The sequence below is a fragment of the Leguminivora glycinivorella genome, chromosome 14, assembly GCF_023078275.1.
Source record: "Leguminivora glycinivorella isolate SPB_JAAS2020 chromosome 14, LegGlyc_1.1, whole genome shotgun sequence".
Taxonomy (NCBI): domain Eukaryota; kingdom Metazoa; phylum Arthropoda; class Insecta; order Lepidoptera; family Tortricidae; genus Leguminivora; species Leguminivora glycinivorella.
In genome coordinates, this window is record NC_062984.1 from 17,208,641 (window position 1) to 17,225,092 (window position 16,452).

The 16,452-nt window shown below is 36.7% G+C and overlaps 1 protein-coding gene across 1 annotated transcript in view; it reads left to right on the top strand.

The window, feature by feature from the left end:
* LOC125233570 (guanylate cyclase 32E-like) overlaps nucleotides 1–16,452 on the top strand; it is a 221,132-nt gene that overhangs the window by 96,560 nt on the left and 108,120 nt on the right. Inside the window, exons 7-9 of the mRNA XM_048139626.1 lie at nucleotides 9,965–10,082; nucleotides 11,385–11,531; nucleotides 14,905–14,995. Of these exons, the coding sequence (XP_047995583.1) occupies nucleotides 9,965–10,082; nucleotides 11,385–11,531; nucleotides 14,905–14,995 (356 nt within the window). The remainder of the gene's footprint in view (nucleotides 1–9,964; nucleotides 10,083–11,384; nucleotides 11,532–14,904; nucleotides 14,996–16,452) is intronic.

Here is a 16,452-nt window from a genome sequence, read left to right on the forward strand (position 1 = left end):
TCTTATACCATTGTTTTTGTATCTTTTGTATTTTTAGCATAAGCTACAGAAAATATTTTGACATAACAACGTCAACGAGTTTTAATCACAGACAACCGCAGAACAGAAAGATCACTGCACAGACCATACAGGTTGTTTGATAGCGAAGTACGTACTAAGTAGAAAATATCAAAGAATTATAGCAGAGAACGACATAATTACTTATGTTTTAATAGCCAAGCCTAAACGGCAGATTTAACATTTTAAAATTGTACTGAAACACATCCAACTTATCAGTACGTATAAAACCATGAGTCGTTTATGTAAATGGCCTTGGAGATGATGAAATGAGAAAATGAGCCAAATAAATATCTGTAAGTACTCCTCACACTAATAAATACCCTTGGCGGGATTCGAACAAGGGACATCAGCTTTAGCAGGCCGGCAGGGCCAGTCCAATCCAATATGTACAAGGATTTCACTCCAGAGTTGTGGGTTCAAATCCCGTTGCGTGGCCAACCAACTTAAACATTGTAATTTTTTTTATTGCAATATCTATTCTTATTTTTCAATGAATGTATTTTTTTATTTTTGTTTTATTTTATTTCACTTATAATTGTGTAAATTATGTACAACACACAAAACAACATTGTATACATTAGGTTAGGCTCCCTCAGAAAAGGTTTTCTTCATTTGAAGATGAATTAATATTAATTTCTTTATTTTATAATTTATTTGGTAGGTATAATAAGAAAGAAAAAAAAACAAAAAGTAGAAATTTCGAAATAAAATGGAAAAAAATCACCTAGAAGTTAGCATATTTAGCTGATGGCTGGTACCACAGGGCCACGGACACATTATCGTTCCTGTCGAAATTTCATAGCATCTTGTAACTCAAATAGTATAGAGTTTGACGTAGCTTTGGCAATACGCACACATGCGTATATATAATAAATATACAAAATGAACGTAGTTTATGGAAAAGGATCTAACCCACAAACATTGCCAATAGAATTTAAACTTTCTGACAATAACAATAGTCATTCATTTCAATGGCAATTTTATGGAGATAAATCCTTTTCGCTAAACTACGTCCAAATTTTCGTAATTATAAATTGTCAAAAACGCTGCGCGATTTGACGTAGGTCTTGCCTCCTCGAGGCCCGCCGGCCGTCTGACATTTTTGACAATAAGGACACATGTATACGATTGACGTATGAAAGAAAGAGAAACGAAACCGCATAAAATGGCCGTTTTCTGTTGAATTCATGATATCGTAAATGATGATAAATCTTTGTATATACGATAATAAAAAATATTTCCTTCTACGAGAGACTAGATAATTTGGAAACCTTCACTTTAAAGTAGGTTAGACTGATTAAAGTTGCATATTTTTTTCACAATGTTAGTTAAACGAAAAATTAAGGCCTTACTTTGGATTAAATTTCTATCGAGAAAATTGTAAGCATTCGTGTTTCGAGCTGTACAAAAATTTCAATCATATAGTCAAGATATACATATCCAAAAATCAGATCTCTAGGTTTCCGGGGCTAAGCACACCAGTGAATCTAAAATTCTAATATTTATCGATGCATGGCCTTAAAAAGAGTCCACGCGAACAAAGTCGTGGGCAAATTAATTTTCTCTATAACTAGGTTATTTTTGTAGGTAAGTATTTTTATATGTAGGTAGTTTGTTACTTAGTTTTAACTTTAGTTTTAATGTTATTGTTTTTAGTTCATACTTATATTCTTTTGTGATAATTTAATGTTTTTTATAGGTTTATTTGTTTTTTATTTCAATTTTAACATAAATAGAATTCAGTATGCAAAAGCTAGTAAGTAATGAACAATGATATGATTCAATTATAAGTCAAGGACCGATATTATTCCAAAGACCGAGAATGATAAGTTCAAAACTACCAAAGTCCCTAAACTTCCCTAAAGCCTTCCCGGCTTACGGCCATGTATTTTCTTTACATAAGGGTTTGTCTAAATTATCATAGAGAACATATATAATTCAGAACGTCCTCAAATGTATATGTAAGGTTTCGTACCAAAAAGGTACAAGAACCCTTATGTTATGTTACGACTCGGTCCGTATTTCTGTCACATTACGGAATATCTTGAGAGCTTATGCTAACGATTTTTTATTAATTATTTACCCCACTCCGACGAATTTCTAAATTTCATATTAAAAGCTATCGTTTTTATTAAGTGTTTTTATAATTAAAACAATAATAATTATGAATATTAATATTAATTGAAGTTCTTAAAGAAAAGAATGGACACTATAATTCGAGATGATTGTTTTTAATTGAAATAATCTGTATGTTGCAAATGTTTTATTTTTCATAAAAAAACTTCTTGTGAAAGAATGTTTCGTAGCGCATAGACTTAACAATAGTAGGTTTTTGTAAGAAACCTTTATGTTACCCCCAAATCTTCCCTCAGACTTTTAGGTTTAGGTAACCATACATACTTCATTGCATATAATCATCCTCCCCTTTTATTAGTTAGCAGTTTATTTTCAATACGTTATTTTAGTTTTTTTAATGCAAAACTGGAATATTCAAAGCTGCGTAACTGACGTTTCATTTTGACACGTTAACTATTTCGATTGATAGTAGAGTAATAATGTAATTTTTTTTAGAAATGTTCGAAAAAAAATTTTTTTTTTAATACTACGTCGGTGGCAAACACGGTCCGCCTGATGGAAAGCGGTCACCGTAACCTAGGGACGCCTGCAACTCAAGGAGTGTTACGTGCGCGTTGCGAACCCATGAGAAACTTGTACACTCCTTTTTTGTTAGTCATTATCTAATCGATTTTAGTAAGATGATGAAGCTATAACTCACAATCACAGACAAGAAATTATTTGTAACAAAACTGTCATAATGCTGTCCATTATTTTCGAAATTTCAACCCATCAATCATCATAGAGGGTTTATGTTTATCTGTATCTACATAAAAATGTTCAACTTTCTTTCAAATAGGAAAATACCTGATAGGATTAGTTTGCTTTATGAATTTCTGGAGGGATGGGGTAAGGAGATTTTCAGAAGATTGCCTAATATCTAACTTTATTTACATTGGCTGGCACTCGTTTGACGCAACTTTATTACAGTATAATTTTTCAATATGTAGATATGTACTTAAACATGTTGGATCCTAGTATATTACAATAAGGAGAAAAAAATAGATATTTATTAACGCGGCTCGGCTTTCGGCTCGTGTCATAAAACTACACTCGTTTCATAAAATGAAATAAATGACTGTTCGATGAATTCTATCATCGTAAATATGGTTCTTTCTTTGTAACGGAATGTTCTAAAATATAATTAGAGTTTTGGTTGCTGAAATCGTAAAGCAAAAATTACGATGCACTATGAGATACAGATTTCATAATATAGGTCATTTATTTTGCTCCTATTATTAAAGAGAACTTATGATATGGATGTAGATTAAATATCATTAAAACTTTAATTTCCCGTTGATATCCCTTTTCCAAATACAGACGTTATAAACTACTTAAACTAACCAAATGAAACCTGGCAAGAACAGTAAGTTTTCCTTTGGTTCGCAGAAAACGGTATTCGATATAATTCGGCTTAAGCAATGCCTGATATTTTCATTCAACTGACCTAAATACAAGTAGGGTAAAACCACAGATCAATACAACAAGATGGCCCTTACAGGGCGACTCGCGGTCACCAAGCATACGACAAATCAGGTTTATAAAAGTTTGAACGCGTGCGACACCGATCAGTAGCGCCCAAGTATACGACCCGCTAACAGTGTCCGTGTCCGCTCGGGAAAAAATCTTAAATAATCAATTTTGGTTGCAAACAATGGTCTCTTACAGCATAAAGTGGTGTGGCAAGTCTTCTAACACTTCTACATGTAAAAAAGATGGAACAACATTCCACAGTTAAGTCAAATTAATTATTTTGTTGAATATTGTTTATTGTCCGCGGAGTTCATTTATACTGGTCAATATGGTTGTGCTGAGCGGCGCCGAGGCGCGTCCATCCCTCTTTACCGAGTTAACAATGTGATATGCTATCCCTTTCACGTAAACGACTAGGCATGGGGCCATGTTAGTTTATGTCTGTTGCGGGAACTTCGTACTGCCGTTCGTACCATGTGCTACCATTTTATGAAATATAAAAGAAAGCAGATTTGTAATAGTGAATAATTATCTAGAATCTGTAGAGTCTGTAGTGGTATTTAGTTCATTGATTAGTTTAGAATATTTAGTTGGTTATTTAACTTAGTAAACGTAAGTAAAAATGCACAGTTTAGTTATTAGTTACTAGAATGATTTTTATTGAGATGCTATCACAATTATCATCCTCCTTGCGTTATCCCGGCATCGGCATTCGCCACGGCTCATGGGAGCCTGGGGTCCGCTTTGGAAACTACAACCAAGATTTGGCGTAGGCACTAGTTTTATGAAAGCGACTGCCATCTGACCTTCCAACCCGAAGGGTAACTAGGCCTTATTATAATTTAATTATAATATTATAATTTGTTGCAAAACAAATTCACCACAGTACTGGTACCGGTACCATTGTCTATAATAGACATGTCCCATTCCCATCCCTACTGCTAATCATAAAGGCGCGCCATTATTTGAAACGACCAATGGCAGCACCGTGCGCGCCCGCCTCACCCCGCAAGGATTGGTGATTTGCGTCTCGAACAATATCGCTTGCATTTGGCTTCTAGTGGGGTGTTCTGTGGGTAAAACTGAACCTAAAACTTTTAACAAAAACGGAATTATTTATAAAATACACTAATACAGAAGTTTATAAGTACTTCAATATTCTTGAAGTGGTACCGTAGGTTATAAGCCCTTGTGGATTTACTTTATGTTCATATTGCCTTCCTATAGGTACCTTACAATATTGTAGGATCTGTGAACACGATACGTGAATAGTATATCTCTGAATGAAATGACCTAGATTTGAAATTGCGTTTGTGATATGAGTATTTATATGTACATCCCGGTGTCGTGCGGATATTAATCTAAAATATGAATTTAAATAAAAATAGCAGATGTTTGGCGAGTTCGGTTCAATCGTAATTTTTTTGTAAACGTGTACTTATTTTACATGTTATTGCTTCGTGTTTTTTCTATTGAAAGAAAGCCGCAGGATTCGAATCAAAGAATATAATACTCACATTGGAATCGATGACGTTCCAATATACCCTATATCGTTTTCCCCACAATTCCTGAGTCCCATTCCCATGTCCCATTCCCATTACTTGAACAGAAACTATAGAATAGTTGAATGGTTCACGGAAAGAATATGTATTGTCTAGTCACTGATAATATTTTGAGCCATCGCGGTTTTTAACCCCCGACGCAAAAACGACGTGTCTCTCTGTTTGTCTATCTGTCTGTCTGTCTGTGTGTGTGTCTGTCTGTAGCATCGTAGCTCCCGAACGGATGAACCGATTTCGATTTAATTTTTTTTTGTTTGAAAGCTGAGTTAGTCGGGAGTGCCATGTTTCATAAAAATCGGTCCACTATGTCGCGGTAGGGGTTTTTTTCAAAATTTTAATTTTATGGTTAGGTTTAAACCACGATTTCGTGTAGAAGGATTTTGAAAGAAAAAAAAAGTGTTATATTTATTAACGCGTTATATTTAGAATAGAATAGAATAGAATAGTCTCGGAGCCTTAAGCTCGCTATCCCCCTCTATCGCACCGGGTTCATGTCCAACTCCTTCGCTCTGCAGGCAATTCGTCTTTGGAACGATCTCCCTCTTTCAATACGACAAGCACAGAGCAAGTTTTCCTTTAAACGTCAATTACGTAAACACTTCTCGCAAGTACACCAGTGACACCAACGTTGTTAGACAGTAATGGTTAGATGGGTACTATATATGTATATGTATGTATATATTTTTAGTTAGTTTATGTATGTATATGATTGTACTTATTTATGTATGTATATTGATGATGCATATTGTACTTAGACAGTGGCTTATATCTATTTAAATTTCTGTTTTATTTTCCGCACCAATTGTAAGTTTCTGTTTGGTCCAATGGTTGACTGGTAGAGAATGCCTTAAGACATTAAGTTCGCCATTTGTACTTTATGTTGTGCAATAAAGGTTAAATAAATAAATAAATAATTGTATTTTTAGTGGACTAGACATCTGTTTCCCATGTACCCTTCAATTTGAAACTACCGTCGAGAATATTATATGTACATTAAATTATTTTGTTTAAGCTGTGGGAGTTTAGTTAACTTTGCGTGTTCTTAACTTGTTAGCTAAACTAAGAAGTTTCTAACACAAATGTTACTTGACAGTTTACTTGTTTCGTAGTTTCAAATGTCGCACTTTTGTTTTCTGATTAAGTTTGAGATATTTTTGGCAAATACTTTGAAGCACCAACGATAAACGAAAAAAGCGATACACCAAACGGCAAAAGATTTTTTTGAGTACCTACCAATTTTTCTCCAATTTCAAAATTAGATTCAGTTTAAAAACTTACCCTTTATGGCCCCTGTAGAAAAACGAACGGTCTTGATTAGTTACTTAGATTATGTTTTATCCAATTTCTCACAAGATAAAGACCAAAAATATTAGCTTTTTCAGCTTTATAAGCATTTATGAATAAAGTCAATGTATTTTAAATACTTATTTATTTATTATTATTATTTATTTAAGCAAGGTGCAAGGTGGACTGATGACCTGGTGAAGGTCGCAGGAGTCCGCTGGATGCGGGTGGCGCAGGACAGGTCATTGTGGCAATCTTTGGGGGAGGCCTATGTCCAGCAGTGGACGTCTTTCGGCTGATGTGATGATGATGATGATTATTATTTATTTATACTTTATTACATACACACATACATACATACAATCACGCCTGTATTCCATAAAGAGGTAGGCAGAACACATGAAACTACTAAAGCTTCAGTGCCACTCTTGGCAAATAAGGGTTGAAAGAAAACGAAACTGTGACATTGCAGTGACAGGTTGCCAGCCTCTCGCCTACGCCACAATTTAACCCACAATTGAACGTAAAAAAATAAGTACAAATGGTGGACTTCAAGGCATTCTCTACCAGTCAACCACTGGCTCAAAAAGAAACATTTGATACGTGCAGGCATCGTGACAGAAAACAGTCATCAGATATCACTTTCTATTCTACATTCATACACTCTCTTAATCTGATGATTGTATTAAATAGGCTACTAGACTCATAACGAATTTGGCCCAGTAAATGATTGTCTTCTGTAGTATTTGACATAGAATAACAATATTTATAGATTTTGGGTATTAAAAGCGTATGATGACTATAGATAAAAAACTTAAGAAAGTCACCTGTTGTATGTGTGAGTGACGTGTTCGAATAGGCGTTTGTTTTGTTTGTGTTACTAATTTTAAATATGTGTTCTCTATATAATTTTTTATTTATTTTGGCCACTGAAAACTTTGTCAGCGATGTAGTGACGTCGTCGAATTCGAACCTTACTGAATGTCAAAACAATCACTGACATATTGAACTTTATGCCTTCATACTTAAAAAGTCAGAAAAAATTGTTTTAGAATAGAATGACCTGATACACAGATAATCTATAGATTAACAGGACTGTGTTGTTTCGTCTGATTACGTAAAAGTATACTTTCAAAATATTTTTTGCTGTTTTTAAGTCTTAATAAAATATGAAAATATATTTTTTCGGTTAATTGGACAGTACTTAATCATATAAAATAGACTTTAAAAAAATTCAAGTAGCCTATTAACAGTAAATTAGAAAACTCTTCAAACATTAAAGGCATACTTTCACAAAAGGCAATGCTTTATATCTTAATATACTTTTCATGTAACGTACCTTTTGACAGGTAAGAGGCCTTTCCTGCAATGTTTGTATTTTTAGCTTTCAGGCCCCGTAGCCGAATGGCATTTCTCCGACGCCAAACGAAAGCGATACGCCGCTGGCTCTGTCGCGCCAATACGCAAGCGCGATAGAGATAGATATCTACTAGCGCTTCGTTTCGTGAGCGTTTCGTGAGCGATTGTGCCATTCGGCTAGCCACCCAGAAAGCTACATTTGGTAAAACGATCTCATTATAAATTATTCTGTGACGTTATTTAATATTATAAACGATTCAGTCGAATTTTTTGCTTATACACAATTAAACTTCTGCTTGCATAGGATCGCAATAAAACAGTTAGTAGGTCAATTTAGACTGGGGGGCGTTTAACCCATCAACCACCTTGTTCAAGATCTGTCCCAGACAATATAAACTGTAATTTACAGATTGAAGGTTATTAATTCAGTAGAAAATTTTTGACAACGGTATTCCAGAGGTTAACTAATACATAGAGTATCATACGTGTCCATTAGTCATATATGGCACACGTGTACCTGTACAGTGGACACATTTGGAACTCAAGTTAATAGTTAAAACATGGAAAATGGTCGGTTATCAAATATTTTTTCATCACACTCCCACAGGTAAATGTGTAATTGAAATCAGGCGGAGCGCGAGTTATATATATATATAGAAAAATCGTTCTCCTTAGGGATTTATGATGTTTCTAGACCGTATTTAACATTTTTGTTTCTTTAATCTCGAGTCTTTAAATCGCCCGGCAAGCCGTCGAAATGTAGACAAACAAAAGTGCCTTTCCACCAGAAATGTACTACGTGGATGCGTTTGATATCCACCAATCAGGTCAGTCGAACCCGTTCTCACCGCTAAGCTAAGCGGTTCGACTAAGCTGATTGGTAAATATTATTGGTAGAAAGGCACCCTTAAGACGATACAGGAGGGGTAAATTCTCCATACAAACGCTCTCGACTATTTCCTCCCTGGTTTTTGAAGATGCTCCACTGATTTTTTCAACACAGATTATTATTATTTTTATCTGTGTTTGATTTTTTTGATGTTCTTATTTTTAAAGACTCTAGAGCCCATCAAAAATGTCCAAAAACAGCCTATTGATTATGGCGCAAAAAAAGGTGTGGTATTTAAATCTTATACTTTTAAACGAGCAATTCTTGTATATTTATTTATTTATTTATTTATTTATTTATATATATATTTATTTACACTGACGATCTCGGAAACCGCTCTAACGATTTCGCAGAAATTTGTTATGTGGGGGTTTTGGGGGTGAAAAATCGGTCTAACTTATCCTTAGGTCCCGGAAAACGCGAATTTTCGAGTTTTCATGCGTTTTTCTTCGCGCGCCATCTCGTGTGCAGTAGTTGTACTGTTAAGACAGAATTCTTTCGGTCGATGTAAGTACTATTTATTGCAAACACTAGATGGCGACACAGGTCAAGGCTAAAACGAATAGAAAATACACTATTTGAGTTTTTGTGGCGAAATGCGCGCCATCTCGTGTGGAGTAGTTGTGTTGTTAAGGCTGAGAATTCTTTCGCTCGATGTAGGTACTATTCATTTTTGAACTAGATGGCGACACATGTCAAGGATACGACAGAACCGAGCGAAGCTCGGTTGCCCAGATATTTGGTAAATAATAGCCAAAAAAACTAAACGGTCCGAGACAGATAATTTCATTGTTATTTAGATTCGCAAATTACGTTACGATTGATGAAGTTTTGAAGGGGGAAATAATAGTCGAGAGCGGAACCTCGATTTTAAAGATTTTTTCGCAATATCTTTTAACTGAGTTGTTCTGAATGGACAATTTTATTTCGATAAATCTAGTTAATAACACTTAGTATATTTAACTAAAATTCCCAAATTGAAAGGGGATCCCTTTCCATTTTATCATTTTCGCTCCTGTAGCGTCTCAACGTATTCTTGTTTGCTATGTTTAAATTCCGCCACAAGTAGCACAGTCCACTATTAATGCTATAATAAATTCATAAGTACTTTTAGAAATAACATACATCTCATGTAAATGTAATAAGCTGACACTTTGATACCTAAATAAAGCATTTTTCATTTTCATTTTCATTTTTTCATTATATTTGGTTTTGTCCTCAGAAATTGGCAACGCACAATGACATGACAGTGACGGCCGAGCACACTTTTCCTTACTACATCCCCTTGAACATATCCAACATGGAGAAAATAGTGGACCAAACCTACTATAAGACTAGAGGTAAGTCCTGTGGTCTCTGTCACCTATTAGGGCATTTTCAGAATTTGGGTCCTCCTAAGTAGCGTAAGTTGTTAACAAAAATAGGCTAATTTCCTACTAGTCAAATCAGCTTCTTTTTAAGAACTGTCAAAACGATTTGCTAATATGGAATTACTATGAAATACTGAGGAGTGACGTCACGGTCAATTCATTTGCTTTATATCTTTCTCTTTGACTCATTAAATAGAAAGTATGTTTAAACAAAACCACTGTCCATATTGTTCTTCTAATTATGTGGTGCTTCATTTCGTTCACTGCATAAAATATTTTATTTTAAATGTAGGAAACTAGCCTATTAACTCGCTGTCAGTTTTGTGACGACAATGAAGCATAAAATCTGTATACAAAATTACTTTTTTCACAGTTTATGTAATTAACACAAAAACAATATTTTTATTGAAATTTTATGCTTAATTACAATAACATTATATCACTAAACTGACAGTAAGTTAGTTTTTGTTAACAACTTAGGGACCGTCCCCACTCAGGCGTCACGTGTCTCGCGGCGCGCAACGGACGTCTCCGCCACGCCGCCTGAATGTCATTCAAAAAACGTCTCCTCTACTGAGGATATATAAATAACCTTTTAAATATCCGGCGTGGACCACAACGGAAAAGCATCAATAATTAGGTTTACCGATATACTCTTAAAAATACTTGCCTGTAATTTTATTTCTAACCACCTACCTGCGATTAAAATCGGGAAAATACTCCCATCACCGATAGCAGCGATTATTTACAATTTCTACGACTTTATAAGTAGGTGGTGGGCGTTTCAAAAAAGTATTGGAAATTGGAAACCCGACTCTCAGAAAGTCAGGTATTTTGGGCTCACTCTTCATCATACCATTGATAGAATTTAGGTACTACTACATTATGATTACTAGGTTGGTTATTACACATAAAAAAAAATTATATGTCCCGTCATTTTGCCATAACTAAAGAGACCTCATAGGTATACTTTTGCAGATGTTAATGTGAAATCCCAATAATATATGTGGCTTATACACTAGTTTTTACGACAGCGACTACAATCTGACCTTCTGGTCAACAGGCGGACTTAACACCTTTAGGCATTCTCTACCGATCAATCTTGGGGCGAAACAGAAATGTATCAATGTGCAGAAATGTATCAATGTGTCCGGTTTCCTCACGATGTTTCCCTTCACCATAACAATTCGTACGTCACGAAAAACTCATTGGTACGAGTTGCTATTTGAACCCATGACCTCCCGATGTCTCTAAATTGACGCATGTTTACAGTGTACGTGTTCCTGGGAGAGCATGTGGCGCTGGTAGACTTCGTGATGGTGCTGCAGCGCCGCGGACTGCTGCAGACTGGTGACTACGCCGTGGTGGCGGTCGACGACGAGATATACGACCCGAGCATCTCCACCATCGCCCATGCCGGTATAGTACTTAAATGACACTTACATTTAACAGTGCACTTGACCCAGTAGGATCAGGCGCAGCACGACATTGAAGCCCTAAGCAAGCTCTTAAATTTAGCATTGCGAAGCCTAGCCTCCTGGCAGGTGAGCATGGTTGCGCGATAAATGATAAAACATCAGGCCGTCCCTATCGCACTATTTGTAAGTGTCTTATACGCCTGGACGCTACGGGCTTTCGACCCTATGCGTAGCTCGGCCTTCGCTTGCTTTTTACTATAATTCAGTGCTCGCCCTGACTTTCCTCTATCCATTACCGGGTTACCGTTTATTTCGTAATGACAGGACGGGTACTAGGAACGGTGGAAACAACATAGTTCGAGGTGGTGGTGTTGCCATATACATTAGAGGTGATTTTTCTTGTCAAGTGGTTTCTCAATCCCCAACTACCTATTCCAACTCGCCGGAATATTTATTTCTTAATGTCACTTTACATCATAGTAAAGTACTCTTAGGAGTCTTCTACAGCCCTTCCTCTAATGTTAACTTCTTTGACGTTCTCGACAATGAATTAGCAACTCTTGCCCCGCAATTCGATCATTCCGTTGTAATGGGTGATTTCAATACCTGCCTAGTAAAAAACGACCACCGAACTGTGAAGCTTCAGCAACTCGCTACTTCTTTAAATTTTCATATTTTACCTCTTGGCCCCACTCATTTCCCTCACAACGGTCCTCCATCCCTTTTGGATTTAATCTTGACTTCTTCCCCTAATCTTGTATCATTTCATGGCCAATTTAATGCAGCAGCTTTTTCAAACCATGACCTTATTTATGCTTCTTTTAAAATTCGCCCCCCAAACGCCGGCACAAAATAGTTATGCGACGCAATCTTCAGAATGTGGATCGACAGGCGCTTCTCGCTGACCTAAATAAGATATGTTGGAAGGATTTGGAAGAGGCCCCTGACGTAGACTTGAAGATAGATACTTTTAATAGTTTGTTGCTTGCGGCTTTTGACAAACACGCTCCTTTAACACCGATGCGTGTTAAACATCTCCCTGCGCCATGGCTTACCCCGGACATCAAGGAACTGATGGCGAAAAGGAATCGCGCTCGAATAAAGCTTAGACATAAGCCTTCAGAGACCAACCATCAAAATTATGTTAAGCTACGAAACCGCTGCAATAGGGCTTGCAGAGATGCTAGGCGTAGGTACATTTATAAAACAATTGACGAATGTCCCCCCACTAGGTTATGGAGCTTCCTGAAGTCCCTCGGGGTAGGCAAAGCTCCGAATGATTTTGCGAATGTCCCAGACCTTGACAATATTAATCTGCACTTTAGCTCGTCGCCCGTTAATCTTAACCCTGCTACAAAAGAAAAATCTTTAGCTCTTCTAGCTAACTCCCGGCACCCAAACTGTACTACCTTTGAGCTTGGTAATATCTCACCCGAAGAAACACATGCTATTCTCAAGTCACTTAAAACGAAAGCCGTTGGGGAGGATAATCTTAGTTTAGATATGATTATGCTCGTAGCAGACTTTATCTCCCCCATCATATCTCATATTATTAATTTTTCCTTTTCGTCCGGTATGTTTCCTTCTATCTGGAAACTCGCGAGTGTAATTCCTCTCCCAAAAGTCTCCAACCCTTCTTCTATCTCCGAATTTCGTCCTATCTCTATTCTGCCTATTCTCTCCAAGGTTATTGAACACTTTGTTAATCGACGCCTTACTTCACATCTCAACCAAAATAACCTTTTTAATCCACTTCAGTCGGGTTTCCGCCCCGGGCATAGCACAGTCACAGCATTGGTTAAGGTCACTGACGATATTCGTTATAATATTGAAAATAAAAAGGTCACTATCTTGGTTCTTTTGGACTTTAGTAGTGCCTTTAATACGGTGGACTTCGATATACTTCTTGCGTTTCTTAATAATCTTAATTTTTCCCCTATATCTCTGTCCTGGTTCCGTAGTTACCTTTTTGGGAGGCGGCAGCGAGTCCGGATTGATGACAAGGTCTCCGAATGGACTGAACTTTTGGCCGGTGTCCCCCAGGGAAGTGTACTGTCACCATTACTATTTTCCATTTTTATTGATAGCATTACTAAGCGTTTGAAATCCTCGTATCACCTTTATGCGGACGATTTACAAATATATTCAGCGTCCAACCTTGACGACGTCAGTTCTCTAGTAGGCCAAATTAACTCTGACTTGGAAGCAATAAGTGAATGGGCATCATCGTTTGGGCTGAAAGTTAACACCGCAAAGTCGCAAGCAATAATCATTGGTAGTCCTTACTCCATTTCCAAACTGCCTCACCAGGTTCTACCAGATATATTGTTCGAGGGAACTCCGATTCCGTTCTCTTCCACTGTCAAAAACCTCGGTATTGTTATGGACCAAACGCTTTCATGGGACCCTCAAGTCTCCGAAATAAGTCGTAAGATTTTTGCCTCTCTACATTCCCTCAAGCGTCTGCAGAACTTCCTCCCGCATCAGACTAAGGTTATGTTGGCTCAGTCTCTTTTACTTCCTCTTCTCGATTATGCCGATATTTCTTTTCTCGATCTAAGACAGGAACTGCTTGACAAACTTGAACGCCTCCAGAACGTGTGCATAAGATTTATATTCGGGCTAAAGAAATTCGACCATGTTTCCCTCTTTCGCAGTCAACTCAAGTGGCTTCCCATCCGCCGTCGCAGGGATCTGCATATTCTTTCTCTCCTATTTAATGTTCTGTTTAATCCTTCGTCTCCTCTTTATCTTCCACAAAAATTTAAATTTATGGCGGACGGTAGTGGCCATCGTCTACGTTCTAGTTCTAATCTTGCACTGGCAACACCTCATCATAAATCCCGTGCGTATAGTAAATCTTTTGCAGTGCGAGCGGTTCAACTTTGGAATGAGTTGCTTCCGTCCTTAAGGAAATCGCAGTCCGTTGCCTCGCTCAAGGGGCAGTTAAAAAAGCTGTGGCTATCGGAACATGGATGACTTGTTTGTAACTAGTTATAGATACTATATATAAATATATATTTATTTACTATATATATTGTTATATATTCTTTATATTTGATGTACCTTTTATTCCAATTTTATTTTATTATTTTTTGTTTTAGTCTCTTTTATATTTTTATGGGCTTTCCTATAAACTGTTGTACTAAGTGCTATATTTGTCTACCATTCTTCATCACATTTCACCTACTCAAAGGTTAGCTGGAAGAAATCCCTTAAAGGGATAAGTTCGCCTTTGTACTGTCTATCCTGTGTCATATTTGTGTTTTGTGTTTTGTACAATAAAGAGTTTATACATACATACATATACATACATGATGATGGTGATGATGATGCGTGGGATGTTTAATTTGACGTTTTAAAAATTGTTTCAGATCATCTCGGACAGAACAGCAGCAGTGACATCATGGCTTTCAGGGCTGTGCTCAAACTTACACCCTCGTTCCCAACAAACCCTATTTATGCGTGAGTAAAATAATATATTACATGACAAGTGAAGAAAAGAGGAAATTTGAAACGAGTGTAATAAATGAAAACATGACCGAAGCACAGTATAATAAAGAGTACTATCGTACAGTATGGCCCCTCTGAAAGTGCCGCCCACCCCCTCTCGGCTACCTCACAGTTACCGCCTGCTCCGCCACAAAAACGCAAACAGTCGACCTGTCATATTTCACTCATACAGGCATAGTACGCGTTCACCTACACGAGCTTAGACTGTGTGCTAGGAACGCGCCATTTTCATATATTTGATCGCCCGCCAGTGTCCGAGGTGCGACCGAAGGGAGTTCCCTCTTTGTAATACACATGTTGTCAAAATTTTCAACATACTTTTTTTTAAGGCAAACACTCGATTTCTTATCTTTTGTTTATTTTTCATTTTATACAGATATTCAAGGATCAGATCCAAGGTTATTGACATTGGCAAAGATATTTATATGCGCCCCTCGTTTCTTTCCCTACGATCATACATCACACACAAAAAGGTTACATATAATGGCTACAAAGCCCTTAATCTCTAGACTTGTTTACAGCAATATCCCACAAAACAGAAAAGAAAAATGTATGAGCATTTTTCAATATAAATGTCTCATCTGTATCCATAAATATATTTTAGTAATAAATACTTTTAAGTCTTAAGTTAACATTTTTTGTAGTAATATATTTTAGCAGTTATAGCTCTTCTCTTGTTTTAATCTAAACAAGACTACACGTACTATTTAGAGTTGGTTAGAATTTAACTTGAATTTGTAAACAAAGGCTTTATAAATAGGTAGCCAAAGGCGTATTTACCCTAGGGGCATCCGGGCCATGACCCCGGACGCAAATCCGTCTGGGGGCAAAACTTTCTACTCACGGTCGGTCATAAAATGAAGATTAAGTACATATAATATAATCATTTTGTTGAAAATTTTGCACCTACCAATTTCGTGTCGGAGGAGGACGACACTTTTTGGGTCATGAGTCAGTGAAAAGTAGTAATAGTAGTAGTGGTAATATTATTAAATTATAGGTATAGTTTTTTGATAATTCAGTGGTTAATATCCACTGACTTACACATTAGTTTTCTAATTCTCGGAACCAAAGAGGATCGAGTATTATAGAGAGTTGCTGTCAAAGTAAAATGTGTAATCACAGTGCATAGACTGCTATCTCTCGATACAGGCTTCAAACTTTAGAACCTCAGTGTAGGCGACGCATATATGTTTTATGTGAACTGTACTTTAGGATTTATTTATTAAGTTTGCTTACTTATTTTGGCACATGTAACGCCATCTAGATTAAAACTTTGGAATTAAAGCTACATAAAAACAATGGTGGGTAGCGAGCCCAAGTCATGCGCTGCACCTAAGTAAAATGAAGGTAGTTGTACATTTCGCGAACTGAGACCCGCCGCGTTGACTCCTCGCTCGTACCACGGT